General features: G+C 46.6%; 1 protein-coding gene across 1 annotated transcript in view; it reads left to right on the forward strand.

Moving 5' to 3' along the window:
• Window positions 1-24205: 24205 nt before the first annotated feature.
• otulina (OTU deubiquitinase with linear linkage specificity a) overlaps window positions 24206-27871 on the forward strand; it is a 29246-nt gene continuing 25580 nt past the window's right edge. Inside the window, 1 exon segment of the mRNA XM_073031660.1 lies at window positions 24206-24341. Coding sequence (XP_072887761.1) covers window positions 24234-24341 — 108 coding nt within the window. The 5' untranslated portion in view covers window positions 24206-24233.

The following is a 27871-nucleotide window of genomic DNA, read 5'->3' on the forward strand; positions in this document are numbered from 1 at the left end:
CGCTGGGAACCGCCGTTTTAATGGACTGACCTTATTCAATGGTTTCAACCATTGCACCCTCCGAATCTTTGTTTTCATTGTAACATTCCAGGTGATTGCCAATACCTTCAAATTCTTCACAATTTCAAACTTGTTGAAGTAGGGAAATTGTTTTATTTTCATTCCCAGCCGTTTCTGGCATCTCCGAGCCTGAATGCTTGAAACCAAAATTAACAAAGCAGTTTGGAATTTCCTTACGGCTCGACGGGCCAGATGGCCGACTCCTGCTCCTATTTCTTATGTTCTTATATTTTAAAAACTGATTTCTTTAAGCACAGAATAGTGTCTCACAGCCACACATCTGTCACTAGTTAGAAACCGGTTGGCAACAATGTCCAGTCCTGGTTATTTGGCATTGTGTCCCAAGTAAACAAAAGGAACCCCAGATATTTTCTCATTTAGTGTTTGTTCTTTAAGAGTATTCCCAAATGAGCAGCTGTCCTAAATAACCGATGACTCAATTAACGGGAACCTACTTTATTTCGCAATCTAATTACTTTACTGCAGGAACTAAGCAGGGCACCTTAACCTATGATTCACCATTGCACAATTTCAGCACCAGTCACATTGGGGTGACATCACTCTGCATGTGAAGCTGAGACAATCAGGTCAGAACATTCGGAAGGACAACCATCAATGACAGCAGTGTTATTTAAAGTGGGTGATTGAGCCTTCTTGACCAACTCCCATACAGGACCTTGTCAAAGGCCTTGCTAAACTCCATGTGGACAACATCCACCGCTTTTCCTTCACTAACTTTCCTGGTAACTGCCACGAAAATCTCTGTAAGGTTGGTTAGACATGTCTGTAACCGTGTGGTTTTTATAAAAAGCGACATAAGACAATAAGACAGAGGAGCAGAATTAGGCCATTTGGCCCATCGAGTCTGCTCCGCCATTCAATCACAGCTGATCCTTTTTTTCTACCTCCTGCTCAACCCCAATTCCCGGCCTTCTCCCCATAACATGGTGGTGCAGTGGTTAGCATAACACTATCACAGTGTCGGATTTTGTGAATCAGCCTGTGAGGATCCTTTCATGTGCTTAGCAAAACCTGCAGCCCTTGACCTCCATTATAAACAAACCAAAGCAGTCATCTTACACTGATGTCATTACGTCAGACGCCGTATCTTAATGGGAACACAACAACTCAATGATGGTGTTTGTGAGTTATGTAGAACAGTTTCTATTAGGAACAATATGTGTCATCTGTCACCCACGACATTACACTACAACAGTACCAGCAACCTGGGTTCAATTCCACCGCTGTCTGTAAGGAGTTTGCACGCTCTCCCCGTGACTGGGTGGGTTTCCTCCGGGTGCTCCGGTTTCCTCCCACAGTCCAAAGATGTATGCTCATTACATACATGGGTGTAATTGGGCGTTGCCGGCTTGTTAGGCTGGAGGGACCTGCAAAAACAAGCTAAAATCCATTCAATTTCAGCAGGTTTTTAAAAATACATCTCCACCAAAGGAGGTGTAAGGCGATCCTTCCTTCTGCTAGCCTGCAGGTCACCTTGGGCAAGGTGTAGCATCTGCTCATTTCCCCACCCCACCCCTCCTGACCAGGGTCATGTGAAACCACGGGAGCAGGGAGTGGATGGTCATATGAGCTCTCCTGGAGCATATCTCAAGTCCTGGTTATACGGCCACTGATGCCAGGCAGACAATCTCTGAAGAGTATTGATAATGGCTGGGGTCACCCGTCTTGTAAAGACACTGCCCAAGAAGGCGATGGCAAACCACTTCCATAGAAAAATTTGCCAAGACCAATCATGGTGATAGAAAGACCATGATTTCCTAGGTCTTACAACACAGCACATAACCAATAAATGGTGTGCAATTGTCTTCACTCTTGATGACAATGACATTTAGAATGGCAACTGAGGCCTGGACTATGCCCTAGTTGAGAAGCTCATCTATTTCATCAGACCAGCACTGTATGACTTTCTCCAACTGGACCCTCCTGTTTCAGCTTCTGTTTGTACGCAGCCTGCTGGTCTGATTTACCAAAGTGTGGTGGAGAGGGATGGACGTTAGGCTGTATAGTAGTGGTTGTGTGTGTTTGGTGGGATAGGAGATGTGCTGGTGGGATTCTGGCAGCACACCCTTGAACTAGTCCTGGTTGGAAGTTGCTGGTTGTGATGAAGAGGGCCTCAGGGTATCCTCGTTCAAAGCCGTTGGTCGCAGTGAGTTCACTGAGTTCGGGCTTCATCCAGTCCAGCTGGTTTCCATGGGTTCACTCTGCGGAAGGCTGTTCTGATATCTGTCTGCAATGTTGACTGCGGCTATGGGGGTATTGGAAGCTCTTGGGACGGATGGAGTCATTTCATTGCCGAACAACACTTTGTCCAAATTGTGAATTCCAGTCCCGTCTCTTCGAGGTGTTTACGGTCGCTGCACAAAACGCTCTCAAGTGAATCTGTCAGGACCACACCAGTATTTCGAAGATCATGGGAGTTCTTCACCATATCCTGGTCCATGTGCATGCATCAGCCTGTACCACAAAAACATGGTCACTGGGTGATGGCATGGGACTTCTCTATATTTCCATTTCATTATTCCTGCCGCTCTGTAAGGAATTTCTACATTCTCCCCGTGACCGTGTGGTTTTCCTCCAGGTGCTCCAGTTTCCTCCCACAGTCCAAAGACGTATGGGATAAGGTTATTGAGTTCTGGGAATGCTAAGTTTGTGCCAGATGGCGACACTTAGATTTATAGAGCACAGAAAAAGACCCTTTGGCCCGTCTAGTCTGTGACAAACCTTTTAAACTGCCCACTCCCATCAATCTGGACCTGGACCATAGCTCTCCATATCCCTACCTTCCATGTACCTGTCCAAATTTCTCTTAACGTTGAAATCAAGCTCACATGCACCCCGTGTGCTGGCAGCTCATTCCATACTCTCATAATCTTCTGAGTGAAGAAGATCCCCTTTTGTGGGCTACCCCAGCACATGCTCGGACTGTGCCCCAGCTTCCTCCCATGTAAAGGTAGAAGCCTATGGCAAATTAAATCCTCCCACATTCCAAAGGTGTACAGGTTAGGTTTTGGGTTAGTGAGGCTTTGGACACGCTATGTTGGTGCTGGAGGCCAGGCCAGGCTTGTGGGCTGCCCCAGCTCATCCTAAGACTGTGTTGGTCATTACTCAAATGACACATTTCACCATATGTTTCAATATACATGTGACAAATAAAACTAATCTAATCTAAAATAGTTTGTCCGCTATCTATTTCATCCACTTATGTGTAGGCACTCAATGGGGGGGATATAATTTTCAGATGATTGGAGGGGCGTGTCAGAGGTAGGTTTTTTACACAGAGTGGTGAGTGTGTGAATGCACTACCAGCAGTGTGGCAAAGTGTGATGAACTACATATACCTGTCTGGACTCGCCCCCCCGCTGACAGCTCCTGTGGCTCCTCCCACAGACCCCTGCTGACTGCTCCTGTGGCTCCTCCCACAGACCCCCTGCTGACTGCTCCTGTGGCTCCTCCCACAGACCCCTGCTGACTGCTCCTGTGGCTCCTCCCACAGACCCCGGTATAAAGGCGATTGGAGGCACTGCTCCTCCCTCAGTCTCCAGGATGTCGTGTGATGGGCTCTTGCTGCTGACTGCTCTCTTCCAGCTAATAAAAGCCTATCTCTCGCTTCACGTCTCCGAGAGTTATTGATGGTGCATCAATTTTATCAGCTGAAATTTTAAACCATGGAGAGCATTTTACGACCGGATAAATTGGACATTGATCCTCAATCTCCCAAAGCAGCCATTGCCTTTGAACTCTGGCTTGCATGCTTCCAATCGTACCTGGGAGAGATTCCCGTGACTGAGCCTGCTATCATGCATAAAATCCTCCTCTCCAGAGTCAGTCCGCGGGTATACTCCCTAATCAGGGACCTGCCGACCTACCAAGGGGCACTGGATGCCCTCAAAAGACAGTACCTGCGGCCGGTGAACACCGTCTACACAAGACATCGCTTAGCGACACGGCGGCTGCGGGCCGGAGAATCGAGCGCTGAGTTTGTCCGGGCCCTACAGTCACTCGTGCAGGCCTGCGACTGCAGGGGACTGATGGCAGAACAACATGCGGAGCTCCTGGTACGAGACACCTTCGTCACGGTGATTAGGTCAGTGTACGTGCGCCAGCGGCTGCTGGAACACACCGATCTTACCTTACAGTCGGCGATCGAGCTGGCCGACACGCTGGAGGCTGCTCTGCACAACGCTGACGCTGTTCAGGCGTGTGATCTCCTGCCGGCCTCGTGGACGCCGCAGACCCCGCCACCCGGCCAATCGACCTCGGCTGCTGCCACTCGTGAGTCCGTGAACTCCCTGCAACCCTCCAGCGAATCGACCACAGCTGCTGCCAGTTGCAAGTCCGCGCAGAGTTATTTCTGGGGACTCGAAAAGCACCCCCGAGAACGCTGCCCGGCCCGAGAAGCGACCTGCTCCAGCTGTGGAAAGAAGTGCCATTACGCCAAGGTCTGTAAGTCCAAACCACGGGCGGGGTCGAGCAGCGCCGCATGTGAGGCATGGGGGCCGCCATCTTGCCTGCCCGCCTCGTGCGAGGCATGGGGGCCGCCATCTTGGTCGCCGCCATCTTGCCTGCCCACTTCGTGCGAGGCATGGGGGCGGCCATCTTTGTCGGCGCCACCTCGTCCCGCCTCCGACCCACGGGTGCTTACCGGGCACCAAGACAGCGGTTAAACTCTGGCCTCCATAACCCTCGACCAAAGCGCTCCACACCAGCTTGCAAGGTCAATGATGGACATCCTGGTGGAGGGGCACAGGACTAGCTGCCTGTTTGACACGGGCAGCACTGAGAGTTTTATTCACCCGGACACGGTGCAACGCTGCGGACTCGTGACACGGCCGGTAAGCCAGAGGGTCACCATGGCTTCTGGGTCGCATTCCACAGACATCCGGGGGGGGTTGTGTAGCGACATTGGTGGTGCAGGGCACAGAATATCGGGACTTTGCGCTACTGGTCATGCCTCAACTGTGCGCGCCTGTGCTATTGGGGCTGGACTTCCAGAGCCACCTCGAAAGTGTGACTATGGCATATGACGGGCCCCTCCCACCACTCACTGTCAGGAATCCTCAGTTTTGTGGGACTTCGTCATATACCCCGCTACTAACCACACACACACACCGAACCACACATCCCACCCAGCACCATGCCGACAGCTGCGCTACTGACACCACTTGCAGCCTCTCCACCCTCAAGATCCCTCCCCCACCGCTGTTTGCCAACCTGACCCCCGACTGTAAACCTGTGGCAACTAAAAGCAGGAGGTACAGCGCGGGGGACAGGGCCTTCATTAAGTCGGAGGTGCAGCAGCTGCTCAGGGAGGGGATCATTGAGCCAAGCACAATCCCTTGGAGGGCCCAGGTGGTCATTGTTCGGACAGGGCAGGAAAATAGGATGGTTGTGGACTATAGCCAGACCATCAATAGGTTCACGCAGCTTGACACATACCCCCTACCCTGCATCACGGATATGGTCAACCAGATAGCTCAGTACAAGGTGTACTCGACAATAGATCTGAAATCCACTTACCATCAGCTCCCCATCCACCCGGAGGACCGCCCCTACACCACCTTCGAGGCGGGCGGCAGGCTCTATCACTTCCTGCACGTCCCCTTCGGTGTCACGAATGGTGTCTCTGTCTTCCAGAGGGAGATGGACCGGATGGTGGACCAGTGCCAACTGAAAGCCACATTCCCATATCTGGATAACATCACCATCTGCGGTCACGACTGGCAGGATCACAACACCAACCTCCAATGATTTTTCCAAGTGGCCAAAGCTCTGAACCTTACTTATAACAGGGACAAGTGTGTGTTTAGAACCACCCGACTCGCTATCCTTGGGTATGTCGTGGAGAACGGGGTCATTGGCCCTGATCCCGACCGTATGCCCCCCCTGTTAGAACTCCCTCTTCCCACCACCCTCAGAGCCCCCAAACAGTGCCTGGGCTTCTTTTCCTATTACACCCAATGGGTCCCCCATTACGCAGACAAGGCCCGCCCCCTGGTCAAGTTTACCACTTTTCCCCTCTCTGCTGAGGCCCGCGCGGCCTTCAGCCGCATTAAAGGGGACATTGCCAAAGCAACAATGCATGCGGTGGATGAGAGCATTCCCTTCCAAGTAGAGAGTGACACCTCCGACTTCGCGCTGGCCGCTACCCTCAATCAGGCAGGCAGGCCAGTAGCATTCTTTTCTCGTACCCTTCAAGGCCCTGAAATTCTGCACTCCGCGGTGGAGAAAGAAGCCCAGGCCATAGTGGAAGCTATTAGGCACTGGAGGCACTATCTTGCCAGCAAAAGGTTCACCTTGCTGACCGACCAGCGCTCAATTGCGTTCATGTTTAGCAACCAACAGCGGGGCAAAATCAAAAATGATAAAATTTTGCGGTGGAGAATAGAACTCTCCACCTACAACTATGACATCCTGTACCGGCCTGGAAGGCTCAATGAGCCCCCTGATGCCCTATCCCGGAGAGCGTGTGCCAGCGCGCAGCTCGACCAGCTAAACGCCCTCCATGCAGATCTTTGCCACCCGGGGTCACCCGATTTTACCATTTTGTGAAAGCCTGGAACCTGCCTTACTCCCTTGAGGATATCAGGACGATGACCAGGGACTGCCAAGTCTGCGCTGAGTGCAAACCGCACTTCTACCGTCCTGAAAAGGCACAATTTATCAAGGTCACCCGCCCCTTTGAGCGACTGAGTGTTGACTTTAAGGGCCCCCTTCCCTCCACCGACCGCAATGTCTACTTTCTCAACATAATCGATGAGTACGCGCGGTTCCCCTTTGCCATCCCCTGCCCCGATACCACTGCCACGTCCGTCATAAAAGCCCTGCGCCAGCTCTTCACTCTGTTCGGATATCCCTGCTATTTCCACAGTGATAGTGGGTCCTCGTTTATGAGTGACGAGCTGTGCCGGTACCTGCCGGCTTGGGGCATTGCTACTAGTAGGACCACGAGCTATAATCCCCGGGGAAATGGACAGGTGGAGAGGGAGAATGCCACAGTGTGGAAGGCCACACTTTTAGCCCTTAAGTCAAAGGGGTTGCCGGTCTCTCGCTGGCAGGAGGTCCTCCCCAAGACACTCCACTCCATCCGCTCCCTGTTATGTACGTCCACCAATGCCACCCCTCATGAGCAACTCTTTTCTTTTCCCAGGAAGTCTGCCACTGGGACCACCCTACCAGCTTGGCTGACGTCCCCAGGGCCATTGCTGCTCCGGAAACATGCGAGGAGCAATAAATACTCCCCGATGGTCGAGACGGTTCACCTACTTCATGCGAACCCCCAGTATGCCTACATGGTCTTACCTGATGGGCAGGAGGACACGGTCTCCAACCACGACCTGGCGCCCACAGGAACACCAGACCCCTACCCCGAACACTCCACAGTGATTATGAACCCCGTACCCACCGATGTATATACCCACGAGACACCGCGCACACCAAGCCCTACACAGACTCCTCATGACACTCCCATACCGGGCGCCTCGCACACGCATGCGGGATTACCGACGCCTAATGGGCTGACACCTCAAGTCAGGCTGGAGCCAGCACAACCACCGTCACCGGTGCAATCACCACCGGCACCTGTGCAATCACAGCCGGTGCTACGTAGATCGCAGCGACAGATTCGACCACCTGATAGACTTAACCTGTAAATATACTTGTAAGAAACTTCGCCCCATGGGGACTCTCTTTTACTCCCCCCCGCTGACTGCTCCTGTGGCTCCTCCCACAGACCCCTGTATAAAGGCGATTGGAGGCACTGCTCCTCCCTCAGTCTCCAGGATGTTGTGTAATGATCTCTTGCTGCTGACTGCTCTCTTCCAGCTAATAAAAGCCTATCTCGCCTCACGTCTCCGAGAGTTATTGATGGTGCATCACATAGGCATCTACATTAGGGACATTTAAGAAACTCTTGGATTGGTACACGAATGACAGAAAAATGGAGGATTGCGTTAAGAGGGAAGGGTGAGATTGAAAACATGAGCATATCTGCAGCTGCTGGAAATCCAAAGCAATACACACAAAATGATGGAGAAACTCATCAGGTCAGGCAGCATAAACAGAAATGAACAGTCAATGTTTTGGGCAGAGACCCTTCTTCAGGACTGGAAAGGAAGGGGGAAGATGCCAGAATAAAGAGGTGGGGGGAGGGGAAGGAGGATAGCTCAGAGTAGGTTAACAGATCACCACGATATAGTGAGTGGAAGGACCTGTGCGACAATGCCCTACGTTCAATGTTCTATGTTCTATGTTCTGTGTGCTCTGTATTCTGTGGTCTGTGTTTTGTGTTCTATGTTCTGTGTTCTGTGTTCTATGTTCTGTGTTCTATGTTCTATGTTCTGTGTTCTCTGTTCTGTGGTCTGTGTTCTATGCACCATCTCCTGTTGCAGCCTGCAATAATCTGGAGGTAAGAAATCAAAGCCGATATTTTATTTTGCAATCTCTGACCACTGTTACGTATTCGGGCAACAATAATATAGATGAGTTAGGCAAGGGGTTTTATAACGAATAACACGTTTATTAAACACTGATAACAAACCCCCTTCAAATGTAAACAAACCCAAACAATGGTCCGAGCTCAGCTGCTGGCAGCTGGTCAGACAGTTCTTAATAGCTTTGCAGTCTCAAACAGTCTTTAAAGTAGTATTGAAAAAAACAGTTCTCCAAAGCGAATTGCCGAATGAAAACAGTTCAAAGAATGATATGCCGACAGTTCAAAAGCTCACGGTACTTTTAAAAGGAGAGACTTTTTAAAGCGATTTAAATTCTCTTCCACGTCGATGTCCTTCGATTCCCAGCGTCGAACTCCCACGTCGAATTTTATTAAATATAACAACTTAAAGTGACTGACCTCTCTTCCACACTATTCTCAAACCCTTTCTGGTCATCCCAGGGGTCAACAGCGAGAATAGTCAACGAAATCCTTCCGAATGAGGATCAAACAAGGTCGAAGTCAATCCATTGAAAATCGATTCTTCTTGATCTCCAAACTTCACTCTCCATTAGCAAAGAAACCGTTGGCTCTGACCTTTTAAACTTTAGGCATTATATAAAACTTCATTTTTAACTAAACTGCGTCATCACATTAAATCACACAGTGATATGAAGTCATCTTGGCAAATCCAGCCACGAACTGCCCCACCTGACAGGGTGGGTCTTCCTTTTATACCCTGTAGAAAAAACCTGTCACATGACCTCTACTGGCGGGAAAATGACATCACTCCACCATCACAAAACCATTACCTCATGTCCAGTATAACTTCAACCCCAGTCACGTGACAAGGGTACCACTGTCACGTGTCACGGGTACGTAACACCTCCCTCCAAAAAAACATTTTTGGTCCGTCAAGAACAAAAATTTTTAACAATTACTTACAAAAAAAACAAATGTATAAATTATATAACATACACAATATACAATACAGTAGGAGTGTTACAATAAAAAAAACCACTCCAAAAAAAAACATTGTACATTCAACATCGAGATAGACAATCAGCAACCACATTATCTTTACCTTTAATATGAGTTATCACAATATTGTACTCTTGTAACATCAAACTCCAATTTAACAATCTTCTGTTTTTGTTTTTCATCTTACTCAGAAAGACTAACGGATTATGATCAGTGTAAACAATAAGTGGTTTTTGAGTTGTACCAACATATACCTCAAAATATTCCAAAGCTAAAACAAGAGATAACAATTCTTTCTCTATTGTTGAATAGTTTCTTTGATGCTTATTAAATTTCTTAGAAAAGTAAGCTACTGGATGATCAACCTCATCACCCTCATTCCTTTGCATCAATACTGCTCCCGCAGCTTCATCACTAGCATCTACAGCTAATGAAAAAGGTTTTTCAAAGTCAGGTGCCTTAAGCACAGGTTGTTCACATATCATTGTTTTCAATTTTTCAAATGCTTCCTGACAAAACACTGTCCACACAAATTTCACATTCTTCTGCAGAAGGTTAGTTAATGGAAGGGCAACATTAGCAAAATTCTTACAAAATTTTCGATAATATCCTACCATTCCCAAAAACCTTCTGAGAGTTTTTTTCCCCGTCGGAGTGGGAATTTCTAAAATTGCCTGAACTTTTGCCTGAACAGGAGCTACCTTACCTTGACCCACAACATAACCAAGGTAAGTCACAGTAGCATGTCCAAATTCACTCTTGGCTAAATTAATAGTCAAGTTAGCTTTTGAAAGCTTTTCAAACAATTTCTCCACCGCAATAATATGTGCTTCCCAAGTATCATTTCCTGTCACTAAATCATCAATATAAGCATCAGTATCTTTCAATCCCTGAATCACAGAATTAATCATCCTCTGAAAAGTACCTGGGGCATTCTTCATCCCAAATGGAAGAACATTATACTCATATAACCCAGATGGAGTTACAAATGCAGAAATCTCTCTACCTCTGTCCGTTAATGGAACACACCAATACCCTTTCAATAAATCAATCTTTGTAAGGAACTTTGCTTTTCCAACCTTATCTACACAATCATCTACTCTAGGAATTGGATATGCATCTGTTTTCGTTACAGCATTCACCTTTCTATAGTCCGTACAAAACCTAATACTACCATCAGGTTTTGGCACCATAACACATGGCGAACTCCAATTCGAGTTAGAATGTCTAATAATATCATTCTCTAACATGTATTCAATTTCTTTCTCAGCAAGTTCACATTTTTCCATGTTCATCCTATATGGATGTTGTTTAATAGGTTTGGCATCTCCAACATCTACATCATGTGAAGCTATAGTAGTCCTTCTCGGAACATCTGGAAACAAATCCTTATACTTAAAAATCAATTCCTTCATCTGTTGTTTCTGCTCTAGCTGTAAATGTGCTAATTTCTCATCCATATTTTCCAAAATAGTCGAATTAGGTAACCTAACAGAAACAATGTTAGATTTAGAATGAAAGTCAGATGAATCATCTATCATGTTCCCAGTTAAATCCAACTCATTCTCACTAACCACAACAGTCACAGTATCAGATTGTTTCTCAAAATATGGTTTAATCATATTTATGTGGCAAAGTTGTGTTGACCTTCTACGATCTGGAGTTTTTATTACATAATCCACATCATTAACTCTAGACACAATTTCATAAGGTCCATGAAATCTAGCTTGTAAAGGATTTGTCTGCACTGGGAAAAGAACCAACACCTTATCTCCCGGCTTAAACATCCTCATCCTAGCTTCCTTATCATACCAAGTCTTCATTTTCTCCTGAGCCAACTTCAAATTTTCCTTGGCTAAGCTACAAGCTTTATGTAACCTGTCCTTAAATTTCAAAACATAGTCCAACAAATTAGTATGCACTTCCTTACTAATCCACTGTTCCTTCAATAAAGCTAAAGGTCCTCTAACTCTATGCCCAAACACAAGTTCAAATGGACTAAAACCTAAAGATTCCTGTACCGATTCCCTTACTGCAAATAAAAGTAAGTTTATACTCTCATCCCAGTCACTTTCATTCTCCACACAATATGTCCTAATCATATTCTTGAGAGTAGAATGAAACCTCTCCAAGGCACCTTGCGATTCTGGATGGTATGCAGACGAAGTAATTTGCTTAGCTCCCAATTTATAAACTATCTGTTGAAACAATCCAGACATAAAATTACTACCTTGATCAGTTTGTATTTCCTTAGGCAATCCAAAATAAGTAAAGAATTTTATAAGAGCCTTCGTCACAGTTTTAGCTTTTATATTCCTAAGTGGTACTGCCTCTGGAAACCTAGACGAAGTACACATGATAGTCAACAAATACTGATAACCAGTTTTTGTCTTTGGTAATGGACCAACACAATCTACAATAACTTTAGAAAACGGTTCACCAAATGCTGGAATAGGTTGTAATGGAGCTACTGGTGTAACCTGATTTGGTTTACCCACAATTTGACAAGTATGGCACGTCTTACAAAACATCGCCACATCTTTTCTTAAACCAGGCCAGTAAAAATGTTTTAAAATCTTGTCCACAGTTTTCCTTACCCCTTGATGTCCACCTAAAGGCACACTATGAGCTAAAGTCAAAATCTCATTCCGATAAACTTTAGGAACAACCACCTGGTAAACAACATTCCATTCCTCACTTGCAGGAATTGTAGGCGACCTCCACTTTCTCATCAACACTCCTTTTTCCAAGTAATATCCTACTGACACCTTCTCAATTTCACTACCTAGTAAAGCTTTTTCCCTTAATTTTACAATCTCAGGATCTCTATTCTGCTCTGCTATCATCTCCTTCCGAGACAAAGATAAATCTTCATAGTCAGACTTACTCCCAGAATCTTGTTCAAACAACGAAGGTAAGAAAGTTTCTGACACATCCTCAAAACTCGAATCCTGAGTTGAACAGTCATGAGTAACAACCTCATTCTGCACATCAATTTTTTTAGCCATAGCTCTAGTCACAACACAGGAAGAATCTGTGTTAGAATTCACCTCTGGTTCCTCTGATTCCATTGTCAAATGCACTTCAGGAAAAACTTGTCCACCTGCCAAGTCATTACCTAACAATAAAGAAATACCCTTCACAGGTAAGCTATGCTGTAATCCTACCTTAACAAATCCTGTAACTAACCCTGACTTTAAATTTACTTCATGTAAACGTACAGGCATAAAATCACTTCCAACACCTCTTATGTAATTTACCTCACCAGTATCACTCTCTTCATTAAACTTCAACACACTATCTAACATCAGTGATTGAGAAGCTCCAGTATCCCTAAGAATTTTTATTGGCACCAGAGTAGATCCTTCTTTCAAGGATACAAACCCTTCAGTTATAAAATGATCATATCCCTTTCTAACTTTGTCAGACTCTAACAAATCCTCATTTGTGTTTACCAAACCCTGTAACTTTACAGGTGCTTCAGTATGTTGCACACAAGCATCTGGAACTGCTTCCTTCTCTTTCTTTTTCAATTTGAAACAGTTAGCTATTACATGGCCAGGCTTCTTACAATAGTTACAAATAAGACCAAACTGTCTTTCCTTCACAGGTTTTCCTTCCTCCTTACCTCTCTCATTAACCTCTGATTTAATTTCCAATTTACCTGGAGTCTCCATATTATTTTTCCTCTTAAAAATTCTACCCTGAGGAAATTTATTCTTATGGATTAAAACATACTCATCAGCTAATCTAGCACAGTCCTGCAATTTATCAGCATCCCTCTCATTTAAGTAGGTCCTTACTTCAACAGGAATGCTTCTTTTAAATTCCTCCATCAAAATCAGCTCTTTCAAAGTCTCATAGTCCTCATTTACATTTTTAGAAGAAACCCATCTCTCAAAACACATAGCTTTATCATAGGCAAATTCCACATAAGTCTTTTCCACAGACTTTTTCAAACTCCTGAATCTTTCCCTGTACGCTTCTGGGACCAACTCATACGATTTGAGAATATTTTCTTTCACAATATCATAATCTAATGCTTGTGCAGCAGTTAAAGCTGTGTAAACGTGTCGTGCCTTTCCTTTGATTACACTCTGTAATAACACTGACCATTTATCTTTCGGCCACTCTGACATCCGAGCAATAGTTTCAAAATGTTGAAAATATCTCTCCACTTCTGTTTCACTAAATGGAGGGACCAATTTAATTTCTTGGCTAGCAACAAACGGTTTTTTAGAATTAGCAGACTGTTCTACAGACCTTAATTTCTCCATTGCATATTCAAAATCCCTTTGCTTTTGCTCAATTTCCAATTTACACCTTTCTAACATCATTTGTTCAATTTGCAACTGCATCTCCAGATTACTTATTGGAAACGATTCTAAAATCGATTCTTCAAAATGACCCGAAGCCACAAAATGTGATGCGATCTTTCTCTGTATTACAGCTTTTGATGTAGTTGGCAAAATCCCTTTAAGATGCAACCGATTAGCGATCTCAGACACTTCAGTTTTTTTCGCCTTCACTAACAAATCCGCGACTGGCGAATCCAGAAACTCATCAATATTCATCATTGCCGAATACCACTCACAAGCCAATCAAACAAAAAAAAATCGAGCAATCCCCGTTAACAAAACACCGATTCAAAATTCAAAAAACTTTTTAAACTCAAATAAATCAATCCCGGACGTACCCCCATATTTATGTTACGTATTCGGGCAACAATAATATAGATGAGTTAGGCAAGGGGTTTTATAACGAATAACACGTTTATTAAACACTGATAACAAACCCCCTTCAAATGTAAACAAACCCAAACAATGGTCCGAGCTCAGCTGCTGGCAGCTGGTCAGACAGTTCTTAATAGCTTTGCAGTCTCAAACAGTCTTTAAAGTAGTATTGAAAAAAACAGTTCTCCAAAGCGAATTGCCGAATGAAAACAGTTCAAAGAATGATATGCCGACAGTTCAAAAGCTCACGGTACTTTTAAAAGGAGAGACTTTTTAAAGCGATTTAAATTCTCTTCCACATCGATGTCCTTCGATTCCCAGCGTCGAACTCCCACGTCGAATTTTATTAAATATAACAACTTAAAGTGACTGACCTCTCTTCCACACTATTCTCAAACCCTTTCTGGTCATCCCAGGGGTCAACAGCGAGAATAGTCAACGAAATCCTTCCGAATGAGGATCAAACAAGGTCGAAGTCAATCCATTGAAAATCGATTCTTCTTGATCTCCAAACTTCACTCTCCATTAGCAAAGAAACCGTTGGCTCTGACCTTTTAAACTTTAGGCATTATATAAAACTTCATTTTTAACTAAACTGCGTCATCACATTAAATCACACAGTGATATGAAGTCATCTTGGCAAATCCAGCCACGAACTGCCCCACCTGACAGGGTGGGTCTTCCTTTTATACCCTGTAGAAAAAACCTGTCACATGACCTCTACTGGCGGGAAAATGACATCACTCCACCATCACAAAACCATTACCTCATGTCCAGTATAACTTCAACCCCAGTCACGTGACAAGGGTACCACTGTCACGTGTCACGGGTACGTAACACCACAAAAACCAAATGCACTACTTCTGGATCTAATAATCTCTCCATCTGGAAGCACAGTTCAAAGAAACTAAGCCTTTGCTTCCTGTATCACGCCTTCTCCATCTCCGGCTCCCTCTTCCAATCTGACTCCGTTAAATTTCAGTTCATATTAAAGCTGGTCGAATTTTGGACCGCTAAAGACTTTTACCCAGGGTGGCAATAGCAAATACCAGGGGGGCATATTTTAAGGTGAAATAAGGTGAAATATTTTTAAGGTAAAATACAGGGGAGATGCCAGAGGTAGGCTTTTGCACATAGAGAGCTCTGGGGTGTGTAGAATGCCCCGCTGGTGATTCTGGTAGAAGCAGATACATTCAGGACATCTTAGAGATTCTTAGATAGACACGTGAATGGCAGAAAAATGGAGGGCGATGTAGGAGGGAAGGGTTAGTTTGATCTTGCATTAGGTTAAAAGGTCAGCAAAGGGCCTGTACTGTGCTCCAGTGTTCTATGTTCTATGATCAATTTGTTTGACCAGGCTGGGTTCTGTTTAGAAGCTGCAATTTTGTTCATGCTCACTTTCATTTTTGACTGTGACTTAATTGTGTCTATAGCAGCTGTCTCCAGTGATACAGCTATTTCAACTATTCTTTTAAATGTCAGTTGTGCTTCAGTTAGGAGCCATTTTTGAATGATTTCTTGCAAGATTCCACAAACTAAATGATCTTTCGTTGCATTATCAAACTCATTACCGAACTGTAAGCTGAAACGGACTCCCCATCATTTTGATTCTGATAATGAAACAATGGGTTTGGTTCTAAATGTTCCTGCATTACTTTTAGGATACCAGCAAAAGCTCACTTTGGCTGGTTTGGTTGGGGCCGTTAATCCACTAAGCACACTCCAGCTCTTCCACTGGCAATATGTCAGTGGGCGAGTGACTTCGTTATTCTATTAAGGAATAGAGAGCACGTCGGCAGGGTTAGTACTTTACTCTGGGTGTCGGATGTGGGAACCCAGTCTCTCAGATGGCCACATCTGCACCAGGTGCACGGAGATGCAGCTCCTGAGAGACCGTGCGGCTCGATGACCTACAGCTTACTAGGGGAAGTGAACAGGAGCTACAGGGAGTTAGTCGCCCCGAGGCTGTGGGAGTTAGACAAGTGGGTCACTGTCAGGGAAGGGAAGGGAAGAGAGCACCCCTGTGGCCATCCCCCTCAGTAGTCATTAGCTCGTTTTGGATACTGTTGAGGGGGATGACCTGACAGAGGACGACGACGGTGATCGGATCTCTGGCACTGAGCCTGGTTCCATGGTGCAGAAGGGAAAGAGGAAGATGAGGAATGTGGTAGTCATAGGGGATTCCATAGTGAGGGGAACAGACAGGAGGTTCTGTCAGTCTGGTGTGTTGCCTCCTAGGTGCCAGGGTACAGGATGTCTCGAATCGAGTGCAAAGCATTCTGAAGGGAGAGGGCCAGAGTCTTGGTATACGTTGGTGCCCATGACATAGGTAGAAAAAGGGAGGAGCTCCTGAAGAGAGAATTCAAGGAGTTGGGTAGGAAGCTGAAAAGCAGGACCTCCAGGACAGTAACCTCGGGATTGTTGCCTGTGCCACAAGCAAGAACAGTATGATCAGACATACTAACGCATGGCTGAGAGACTGGTGCAGGGGGCAGGGCTTCAGGTTCCTGGATCATTGGGGCATCTTCTGGGGGAGGTATGACCTGTACAAAAAGGACGGGTTACACCTGAACCCAAAGGGGTCCAATATCTAGGCAGGTAGGTTTAATAGAGATGCTAGGGAGGATTTAAAGTAATTTGGCAGGGGACAGGAATCAAAATGTTGGAGATATTGTAATGAGAGATGCAGAGATGGCAGAGGAACTGAATACGCATTTTGCATCAGTCTTCACAATGGAAGAGATCTGCAGTATACCGGATATCAAGAGTGTCAGGGAAGTGAAGTTTGTGCAGTAAAAATTACAATTGAGAAGGTGCTCAGGAAGCTCAATGGTCTGAGGGTGGAATTGATTGTTAGGGATGAGATTATGGAGTACCTGGAGGCACATGACAAGATAGGCCAAAGCCAGCATGGTTTCCTGAAAGGAAAATCCTGCCTAACTAACCTACTGCAATTCTGTGAGAAAATTAAAAGCAGGGTAGACAAAGGAGATACAGTAGATGTGGTGTACTTAGATTTTCAGAATGCTTTTGACAAGGTGCCACACATGAGGCTGCTTAGCAAGTTGCCCATAAATTGCAGGGAAGTTACTAGCGTAGGTGGAGCATTGGCTGGTCAGCAGAAAACAGAGAGTGGGAATAAAGGGATCTTATTCTGGCTGGTTGCCAGTTACCAGTGGAGTTCCACAGGTGTTGGGACTGCTGCTTTTTACAATGTATGTCAATGATTTGGACTACAGTATTAATGGATTTGTGGCTAAATTTGCCGATGATACAAAAATAGGTGGAGGAGCAGGTAGTGTTGAGGAAACAGAGAATGTAGAGAGACTTAAATAGTTTAGGGGAATGGGCACAGAAGTGGCAAATGAAATACAATGGCGGAAAGTGTATGGTCATGCACTTTGGTGGATAAACAGGCAGACTATTATTTAGATGGGGAGAGAATTCAAAACGCAGAGATACAAAGGGACTTGGGAGTCCTTGTGCAGGATACCCTAAAGGTTAACCTCCAGGTTGAGTTGGTGGTGAAGAAGGTGAATGCAATGTTGGCATTCATTTCTAGAGGTATAGAATATAAGAGCAGGGATGTGATGTTGAAGCTCTATAAGGCACTCGTGAGACCACACTTGGAGTATTGTGTGCAGTTTTAGGCTCCTTGTTTTAGAAAGGATATACTGACATTGGAGAGGGTTCAGAGAAGATTCACGAAAATGATTCCAGGAATGAAAGGGTTACTGTATGAGGAATGTCTGGCAGCTCTTGGGCTGTATTCCCTGGAGTTCAGGAGAATGAGGGGGGATTTCATAAAAATGTACTGAACGTTAAAAGGCCTGAAAAGTTTAGATATAGAAACATAGAAAACCTACAGCACAATACTGGACCTTTGGCCCACAAAGCTGTGCCGAACATGTCCTTACCTTAGAACTACCAAGGCTTACCCATAGCCTTCTATTTTTCTAAGCTCCATGTATCTCTCCATGAGTCTCTTAAAAGACCCTATTGTTTCCGCCTCCACCACCGCTGCTGGCAGCCCATTCCACGCACTCACCACTCTCTGCAGAAAAAACCTACCCCTGACATCTGCTCTCTACCTACTTTCAAGCACCTTCAAACTGTGCCTTCTCGTGCCAGCTACTTCAACCCTGGGGAAAAGCCTATGACTTTCCACACAATCAATGCCTCCCATTATCTTGTACACCTCTAGATATGGCAAGGTTATTTCCCATGGTAGGGGAGTCTAGGACTAAAGGGCACGACTTCTGGATTGAAGGACGTCTACTTAGAACAGAGATGCAGAGAAATTACTTTAGTCAGAGGGTGGTAAATCTGTGGAATTTGTTGCCACGAGCGGCTGTGGAGGCCAAGTCATTGGGTGTATTTAAGGCAGAGATAGATAGGTTCTTGATTAGCCAGGGCATCAAAGGGTATGGGAAGAAAACAGAGGAGTGGGGATGACGGATTGAATGGCGGAGCAGACTTGATAGGCCAAATGGCCTACTTCTGCTCCTATATCTTATGGTCTTACACACAGTACACTGGCACTTGCTTTTCATTGGCTATCCCATTTGCATTAAAATACTGCTCAATTAATTCAGTATACAACACCCAGTTACCTTTTGAGCAATCAGATGCATCCATCTTTCCAATGTAGCCAGCCATTATTTGGTTTTTTTTAAAATTTATTATTATCACCCCGTACTCACTGTTTATGAACTCATTAACTTTGCCCATTTTCTGACTTTTTTTTTTAACTCGAACGCCTCTTCCTCTCCCATTGCAAAGAGAAAAAATATGTACTGTACTTCAAGAGGTAGGTGGTCATCTCAGGTTCATTTCAAAACTTACCTGTCACCACTGTAGTGTTTTGTAACTCCAGAATGTAAAAGGGAGTGGAGATGGAGAAGGCCCAACGCAGGAACCAGAGATAACTTGTGCATGTCTAGGTTTACTTTTAGTGAGGTGAGCACATGTGATGTGGTGGCATAATGACGTATGCCATTCACGTACTTTTACATATAAGCTGTAATTAATTATGTAGACAACAAAGAATGCTTAACCAAACAATATATTTACAATATTATCCAAATAATACTGAAATAGTAAACACCCAACGGGAGGAAGCATTGGACTGATCTTTGAATAAGTTAAAAGGTTCACTGAAAGGCTTGTGCTGAGCTGTCATGTTTGATGTTCTATGAATCACAGAAGCGAATATAATGGAATCTAATAATGTGGGGCCCCACAGTGTAGTCCACAGAATACGTGAGATTATGCTAAAGCAAGGCATGAACTTCCCCCTCTCATTCACTTAGTTGCTTCTTACTACGAATCTCACATGCCATTCAGCAAAAGGCAACACAGCTCACAAGTTCCAGGGTAATTAAAGGATTATACCGCATCTCATGACTCAGTAAGTTAACTCCAGACTGCAGGGGTACGTGCAAAATGAGCACTAAAAGCCAGGGCTGCCAATGCCAGATGCCCGTGGGGATGGACCACCACAGATATAGGAGCAGAACTAGGGTGTTTGACCCATTGTGTCTGCTCTGCCATTCCATATACCCAATATACCAATGACTTGGCCTCCACAGACATCCATGGTGATGAATTACACAGACTCGCCACACTCTGGCTAAAGAAATTCCTTCTCATCACTTTTCTAAGTGGATGTCCCTCTAATGAGTCTGTGCCCTCTGGTCCTAGGCGCACACACTATAGGAAACATCCTCTCTGCTTCCATTTAATCGAGGCCTTTCAATAATCGATAGGTTTCAATGAGACCCCCTCCTTCATTCTTCTAAACTCTAGCGAGTACAGGTCCAGAGCTATCAACACTTCTCATATATAAACCTTTCCGTTCCCAGAATCACTCTCATGAAACCCCTCTGGACCCTCTCCAACGTCAGCACATCATTTCTTAGGTAAGGGGCTAGAACTGCTCACAATTCTCCAAGTGTGGTCTGGCCAATGTCTTACAAAGCCTCAGTTTCACATCCTCGCTCTTATATTCTCATCCTCTTAAAATGAATGCTAACATTGCGTTTGCCTTCCTCACCCCTGACTCGAGTTAACCTTTAGGGAATCCTGCACAAGGACCCAAAGTCCCTTTGCACCTCTGAATCTTGAATTTCCTCTCCAGTTAGAAAATAGTCTACTCCTTCACTCCTTCTACCAAAGTGCATGACCCTACACTTCCCTACGCTGTATTCCATCCGCCACTTTGACCAGAGTCATATAGGTATGTTGCCATATATTGGCATGAGGTCCATTTTCTTGCAGGCATTTATAAGAAAATATAGAAATACAATTGAATTTATGAAAAACTATACAGACTGACAAACAACCAGTATGCAAAAGAAGACAAATTAAGCAAAAAAAATTACTGAGAACATGAGTTGTGCAGCTCCTGAAAGTGAGTGCATAAGACATAAGAGCAGGATTAGGCCATCTGGCCCAACAATCATGGCTGATCCTTTTTTTTCCATATGTAACCATATAACAATTACAGCACGGAAACAGGCCATCTCGGCCCTTCTAGTCCGTGCCGACGCTTACTCTCACCTAGTCCCACTGACCCGCACTCAGCCCATAACCCTCCATTCCTTTCCTGTCCATATACCTATCCAATTTTACTTTAAATGACAATACCGAACCTGCCTCTACCACTTCTACTGGAAGCTCATTCCACACAGCTACCACTCTCTGAGTAAAGAAATTCCCCCTCGTGTTACCATTAAGCTTTTGCCCCCTAACTCTCAAATCATGTCCTCTTGTTTGAATCTCCCCTACTCTCAATGGAAAAAGCCTTTCCACGTCAACTCGATCTATCCCCCTCAGTGTTTTAAATACCTCTATCAAGTCCCCCATCAACCTTCTACGCTCCAAAGAATAAAGACCTAACTTGTTCAACCTTTCCCTGTAACTTAGGTGCTGAAACCCAGGTAACATTCTCATAAATCTTCTCTGTACTCTCCCTATTTTGTTGATATCTTTCCTATAATTCAGTGACCAGAACTGTACACAATACTCCAAATTCGGCCTTACCAATGCCTTGTACAATTTTAACATTACATCCCAACTCCTATACTCAATGCTCTGATTTATAAAGGCCAGCATATCAAAAGCTTTCTTCACCACCCTATCCACATGAGATTCCACCTTCAGGGAACTATGCACCATAATTCCTAGATCATTCTGTTCTACTGCATTTTTCAATGCCCTACCATTTACCATGTATGTCCTATTTGGATTATTCTTACCAAAATGTAGCACCTCACACTTATCAGCATTAAACTCCATCTGCCATCGTTCAGCCCACTCTTCTAACTGGCCTAAATCTCTCTGCAAGCTTTGAAAACCTACTTCATTATCCACAACGCCACCTACTTTAGTATCATCTGCATACTTACTAATCCAATTTACCACCCCATCATCCACATCATTAATGTATATGACAAACAACATTGGACCCAGTACAGATCCCTTAGGCACACCACTAGTCACTGGCCTCCAACCTGACAGTTATCCACCACTACTCTCTGGCATCTTCCATCCAGCCACTGTTGAATCCATTTTACTACTTCAATATTAATACCTAACGATTGAATCTTCCTAACTAACCTTCCATGCAGAACCTTGTCAAAGGCCTTACTGAAGTCCATATAGACAACATCCACTGCTTTACCCTCGTCAACTTTCCTCATAACCTCTTCAAAAAATTCAATAAGATTTGTCAAACATGACCTTCCACGCACAAATCCATACTGACTATTCCTAATCAGACCCTGTCTATCCAGATAATTATATATACTATCTCTAAGAATACTCTCCAGTAATTTACCCACCACTGATGTCAAACTGACAGGCCTATAATTGCTTTCTATCTCCTCCTCAACCCCAGTTCCCGGCTTTCTCCCTGTAACCTTTGATGCTGTGTCCAACCTAGAACCTATCAATCTCTGCCTTAAATACACCCAAGGACCTGACCTCCACAGCTGCATGTGGCAACAAATTCACCACCCTTTGGCTAAGCAAATTTCTCCACATCTCTGTTTTGAAAGGGCGCCCCTCTAACCTGAGGCTGTGCCCTCTTGTCCTAGACTCTCCCACCATCTACTCTGTTCAGGCCTTTCAACATTTGAAAGGTTTCAGTGAGATCCTCCTCATCCTTCTGAATTTCAGCGGGTACAGACCCAGAGCTATTAAACGTTCCTTGTATGATAACCCTTTCATTCCTGGAATCATCCTTGTGAACCTCCTCTGGACCCTCTCCAAAGCCAGCACATTTTTACTTAGATGAGGGCCCAAAATTGCTCACAATACTCAAGGTGAGGCCTCACCAGTGCCTTATAAAGCCTCAGCATCACATCCTTGCTCTTGTATTCTAGACCTCTTGGAATGAATGACATCATTACATTTGCCTTCCTCACCACTGAATGAACCTGCAAGTTAACCTTCAGGGTGTTCTGCACAAGGACTCCCAAGTCCCTCTGCATCTCAGATTCCTGGATTTTCTCCCCGTTTAGAAAATAGTCCACATATTTATTTGTACTACCAAAGTGCATTACCATGCATTTTCCAACATTATATTTCATTTGCCACTTTCTTGCCCATTCTCCTAACCTGTCTAAGTCCTTCTACATCCTATCTGTTTCCTCAACACCAACTGCCCCTCCACCAATCTTCGTATCAACTGCAAACTTGGCAATAAAACCTGCTATTCCATCATCTAAATCAGGGGTGTCAAACTCATTTTAGGTCACGGGCTGGATTGAGCAAAATGCAGCTTCATGCGGGCCGGATCAGTCGGACGCGTGCGAACGCAACTTTCGTTGCCTCCGTTTTTTCAGCCTGCTCTCATGTGTCTCAGTCTCTGCTATAACTACAAAGTGTTTCACTTTACAAATTCCATTCCTTATGAAGAAGACTGCCGAGCAAGACTGCCGAATAAACACTAAAAACCCTGAAAACCTGGTACCTGAATAAACTCAGCATTAGCCATATCATACGCCATAGGTGCTTCGATTACTGGGGCCAGCTTTAATAGTAATTAGATATTATCTCATGGGCCAAAGATAATTCCACCGCGGGTCGGATTTGGCCCGCGGGCCTTGAGTTTGACATATATGATCTAAATCATTTATATACAGCATAAAAAGAAGTGGTCCCAACACCGACCCCTGCAGAACACCACTAGTCATATGCCTTGGAATCAGTTCAGAGTTGAGTTGAGTGAAGTTATCCAGGAGCCTGATGCTTGAAGGGTAATAACTGTTCCTGAACCTGGTGGTGGGGAATCTAAGGCTCCTGTACCTCCTGCCTGATGGTAGCAGCAAGAAGAGAGCATGGCGTAGATGGCTGGGGACTTTGGATAAAGACACAGAAAACCTACAGGGTGCGGTCTCGATTCCCTCTGCTACTGAATGACAGAGTTGGGTGAGGAAGCCACTCAAACAATGAAAGGAGTAAATCAGACAAAATGCTAGAGGAACTCAGCAGCAGCTATGGAGGGAGTAAACAGTCGATATTTTGGTCTGAGACCCTTCATCAGGATCATGGTTTCAACTTGAAATGTCCACTGTTTATTTTTCATCATAGATGCTGTGCTGCCTGAATTCCTCCAGCAGTTTGTGTGTGTGTGTGTGTGTGTGTGTGTGTGTGTGTGTGTGTGTGTGTGTGTGTGTGTGTGTGTGTGTGTGTGTGTGTGTGTGTGTGTGTGTGTGTGTGTGTGTGTGTGTGACTCAAGATTTCCAGCATCTGCAAAACCTTTTGTGATAATGTAAGTGGGCCACATGAATGGCAATGGGGTTATATTCGTTTGATGTTAAAAATATTCACACTACTGAGTGGAACAACCTTGAATGCAACATTTTACTCTGTTACCTGCTTTGCATAAATATCATGAATGAAGTCAATAGAGGGGTGACATGTGACTCGCGTAACCAGGAAACGGCCGGTGACGTAAGTTCGGGTTACGTGGCTCCTCCCAGTCGCCCCGCCTCCGGGCGACAATGTGGCGGCTGAAGTTGGACCCGGGCGACGATGTGTTCGACGAAGAGGCGGATGAGTTGCGGCTGCCGCGGAACGAGTGGAACGTCTGCATGGGGAACAGACTCAAGGTACGGGTAGGGCCGCTGGCCCTCAGGGGATGGGGACGGGTGAGGGAACCCTCCGTCCCTCTCCTGGCCGAGGGATGGGGACGGGTGTGCGAGCGGCCCTGTGCCCTCTGTCGCACTTCTAATGTCCAGGGATGGGAGTGGGTGGAGGAGCGGGGCGCCCGTTGACAGGGCTCCCTTTGTCCCGTTCGTGATGGTCCAGGGATAGGAACGCGTGGACGGGACACCCGCTGCCCCACTTGTAATGGTCCAGGGATGGGAGCGGGTGGACGGGACACCCGCTGCCCCACTTGTAATGGTCCAGGGATGGGAGCGGGTGGACGGGACACCCGCTGCCCCACTTGTAATGGTCCAGGGATGGGAGCGGGTGGACGGGACACCCGCTGCCCCACTTCTAATGGTCCAGGGATGGGAGCGGGTGGACGGGACACCCGCTGCCCCACTTCTAATGGTCCAGGGATGGGAGCGGGTGGACGGGACACCCGCTGCCCCACTTCTAATGGTCCAGGGATGGGAGCGGGTGGACGGGACACCCGCTGCCCCACTTCTAATGGTCCAGGGATGGGAGCGGGTGGACGGGACACCCGCTGCCCCACTTCTAATGGTCCAGGGATGGGAGCGGGTGGACGGGACACCCGCTGCCCCACTTGTAATGGTCCAGGGATGGGAGCGGGTGGACGGGACACCCGCTGCCCCACTTGTAATGGTCCAGGGATGGGAGCGGGTGGACGGGACACCCGCTGCCCCACTTGTAATGGTCCAGGGATGGGAGCGGGTGGACGGGACACCCGCTGCCCCACTTCTAATGGTCCAGGGATGGGAGCGGGTGGACGGGACACCCGCTGCCCCACTTGTAATGGTCCAGGGATGGGAGCGGGTGGACGGGACACCCGCTGCCCCACTTGTAATGGTCCAGGGATGGGAGCGGGTGGACGGGACACCCGCTGCCCCACTTCTAATGGTCCAGGGATGGGAGCGGGTGGACGGGACACCCGCTGCCCCACTTCTAATGGTCCAGGGATGGGAGCGGGTGGACGGGACACCCGCTGCCCCACTTGTAATGGTCCAGGGATGGGAGCGGGTGGACGGGACACCCGCTGCCCCACTTGTAATGGTCCAGGGATGGGAGCGGGTGGACGGGACACCCGCTGCCCCACTTCTAATGGTCCAGGGATGGGAGCGGGTGGACGGGACACCCGCTGCCCCACTTCTAATGGTCCAGGGATGGGAGCGGGTGGAGGAGCTCCGCCCATTGACAGGGCTCCCTCTGTCCCGTTCGTGATGGTCCAGGGATGGGAGCGGGTGGACGGGACACCCGCTGCCCCACTTCTAATGGTCCAGGGATGGGAGCGGGTGGACGGGACACCCGCTGCCCCACTTGTAATGGTCCAGGGATGGGAGCGGGTGGACGGGACACCCGCTGCCCCACTTCTAATGGTCCAGGGATGGGAGCGGGTGGACGGGACACCCGCTGCCCCACTTCTAATGGTCCAGGGATGGGAGCGGAGCGCCCGTTGACAGGGCTCCCTCTGTCCCGTTCGTAATGGTCCAAGGATGGGAGCGGGTGGACGGGACACCCGCTGCCCCACTTCTAATGGTCCAGGGATGGGAGCGGGTGGACGGGACACCCGCTGCCCCACTTCTAATGGTCCAGGGATGGGAGCGGGTGGACGGGACACCCGCTGCCCCACTTCTAATGGTCCAGGGATGGGAGCGGGTGGACGGGACACCCGCTGCCCCACTTCTAATGGTCCAGGGATGGGAGCGGGTGGACGGGACACCCGCTGCCCCACTTCTAATGGTCCAGGGATGGGAGCGGGTGGACGGGACACCCGCTGCCCCACTTGTAATGGTCCAGGGATGGGAGCGGGTGGACGGGACACCCGCTGCCCCACTTCTAATGATCCAGGGATGGGAGCGGGTGGACGGGACACCCGCTGCCCCACTTCTAATGGTCCAGGGATGGGAGCGGGTGGAGGAGCTCCGCCCATTGACAGGGCTCCCTCTGTCCCGTTCGTGATGGTCCAGGGATGGGAGCGGGTGGACGGGACACCCGCTGCCCCACTTCTAATGGTCCAGGGATGGGAGCGGGTGGAGGAGCTCCGCCCATTGACAGGGCTCCCTCTGTCCCGTTCGTGATGGTCCAGGGATGGGAGTGGGTGGACGGGACACCCGCTGCCCCACTTGTAATGGTCCAGGGATGGGAGCGGGTGGAGGAGCTCCGCCCATTGACAGGGCTCCCTCTGTCCCGTTCGTGATGGTCCAGGGATGGGAGTGGGTGGACGGGACACCCACTGCCCCACTTGTAATGGTCCAGGGATGGGAACGGGTGGACGGGACACCCGCTGCCCCACTTGTAATGGTCCAGGGATGGGAGCGGGTGGAGGAGCCCCGCCTGTTGACAGGGCTCCCTCTGTCCCGTTCGTGATGGTCCAGGGATGGGAGTGGGTGTAGACATGGGCAGTAAGTCTGCACCTTCTGTCCCCCTCTTGTGATGAAATTATACATTTAATACCTGTTTATAGTTGGTACTTGAGTATAATGCTAAATAATTTCTTTTGCCGCTGTTTTATTTATGGGGTTGCCACCAGTTTGAATGTGGCTTGTTCAGATGTTCATGATGCTGTTGGTTTGGTGATGAGATTTTGCCAAAACCTTCTAGTTTTGATCAGTAAAATGTATAAGGTTTGTTTACTAAATGCAACCAATGGAAAATATGGGAACATGAATATTTACATTTATATTACTAAAGTTTACAGAGTTGTTTGCACCTTTATTTACTACCTGAAAGAATTCCTACAGAATAGTTACTTCTCTGGTAGTGACAAACCTGCTTGTCAGATATCAGAGCATCCTCATAGTTTCTGTTGCAACAGGGAAATGCCACACATTGAAAGGTCTAGGTAGACAGACAGACATACTTTATTGATCCCAAGGGAAATTGGGATAGTGGATGTGGAGAGAATGTTTCCAATAGTGCGGGCATCTAGGACCAGAAGGTACAGACTCAGATTAATAAGCACTGCAGATGCTGTGGTCAAAGCAGCACGTACAACACGCTGGAGGAACTCAGCAGGTCGGGCAGCATCCGTGGAAACGAGCAGTCAGCGTTTCGGGCCGAGACCCTTCATCAGGACGTCATCCTGTCTGACCTGCTGAGTTCCTCCAGCGTGTTGTACATACAGCCTCAGACTGGAAGGACATTCAGTTAAAACGATGATGTGGAGGGTTTTCTTTAGCCGGGGATGGTAAATCTGTGGAATCTGCAGACTGCTGTGGATACATTTAAAGCAGTTGATAGGTTCTTGATTAAAATTGCAAAGTAAATTTATTATCAAAGTACACCATACATCACCGTATACAACCCTGCTTGTTTTCTTGCAGGCATACACAGTAAATCCAAGAAACATAATCGAATCTGTGAGAGACTACACCCAATAGGATGGACAAATAACCAATATGCAAAAGACAACAAACTATGTAAATACAAAATAAGATAAAATAATAATGAATAGATTATCCAATGAGATGAA

Source organism: Hemitrygon akajei, chromosome 1 (genome assembly GCF_048418815.1).
Source record: "Hemitrygon akajei chromosome 1, sHemAka1.3, whole genome shotgun sequence".
Classification (NCBI taxonomy): domain Eukaryota; kingdom Metazoa; phylum Chordata; class Chondrichthyes; order Myliobatiformes; family Dasyatidae; genus Hemitrygon; species Hemitrygon akajei.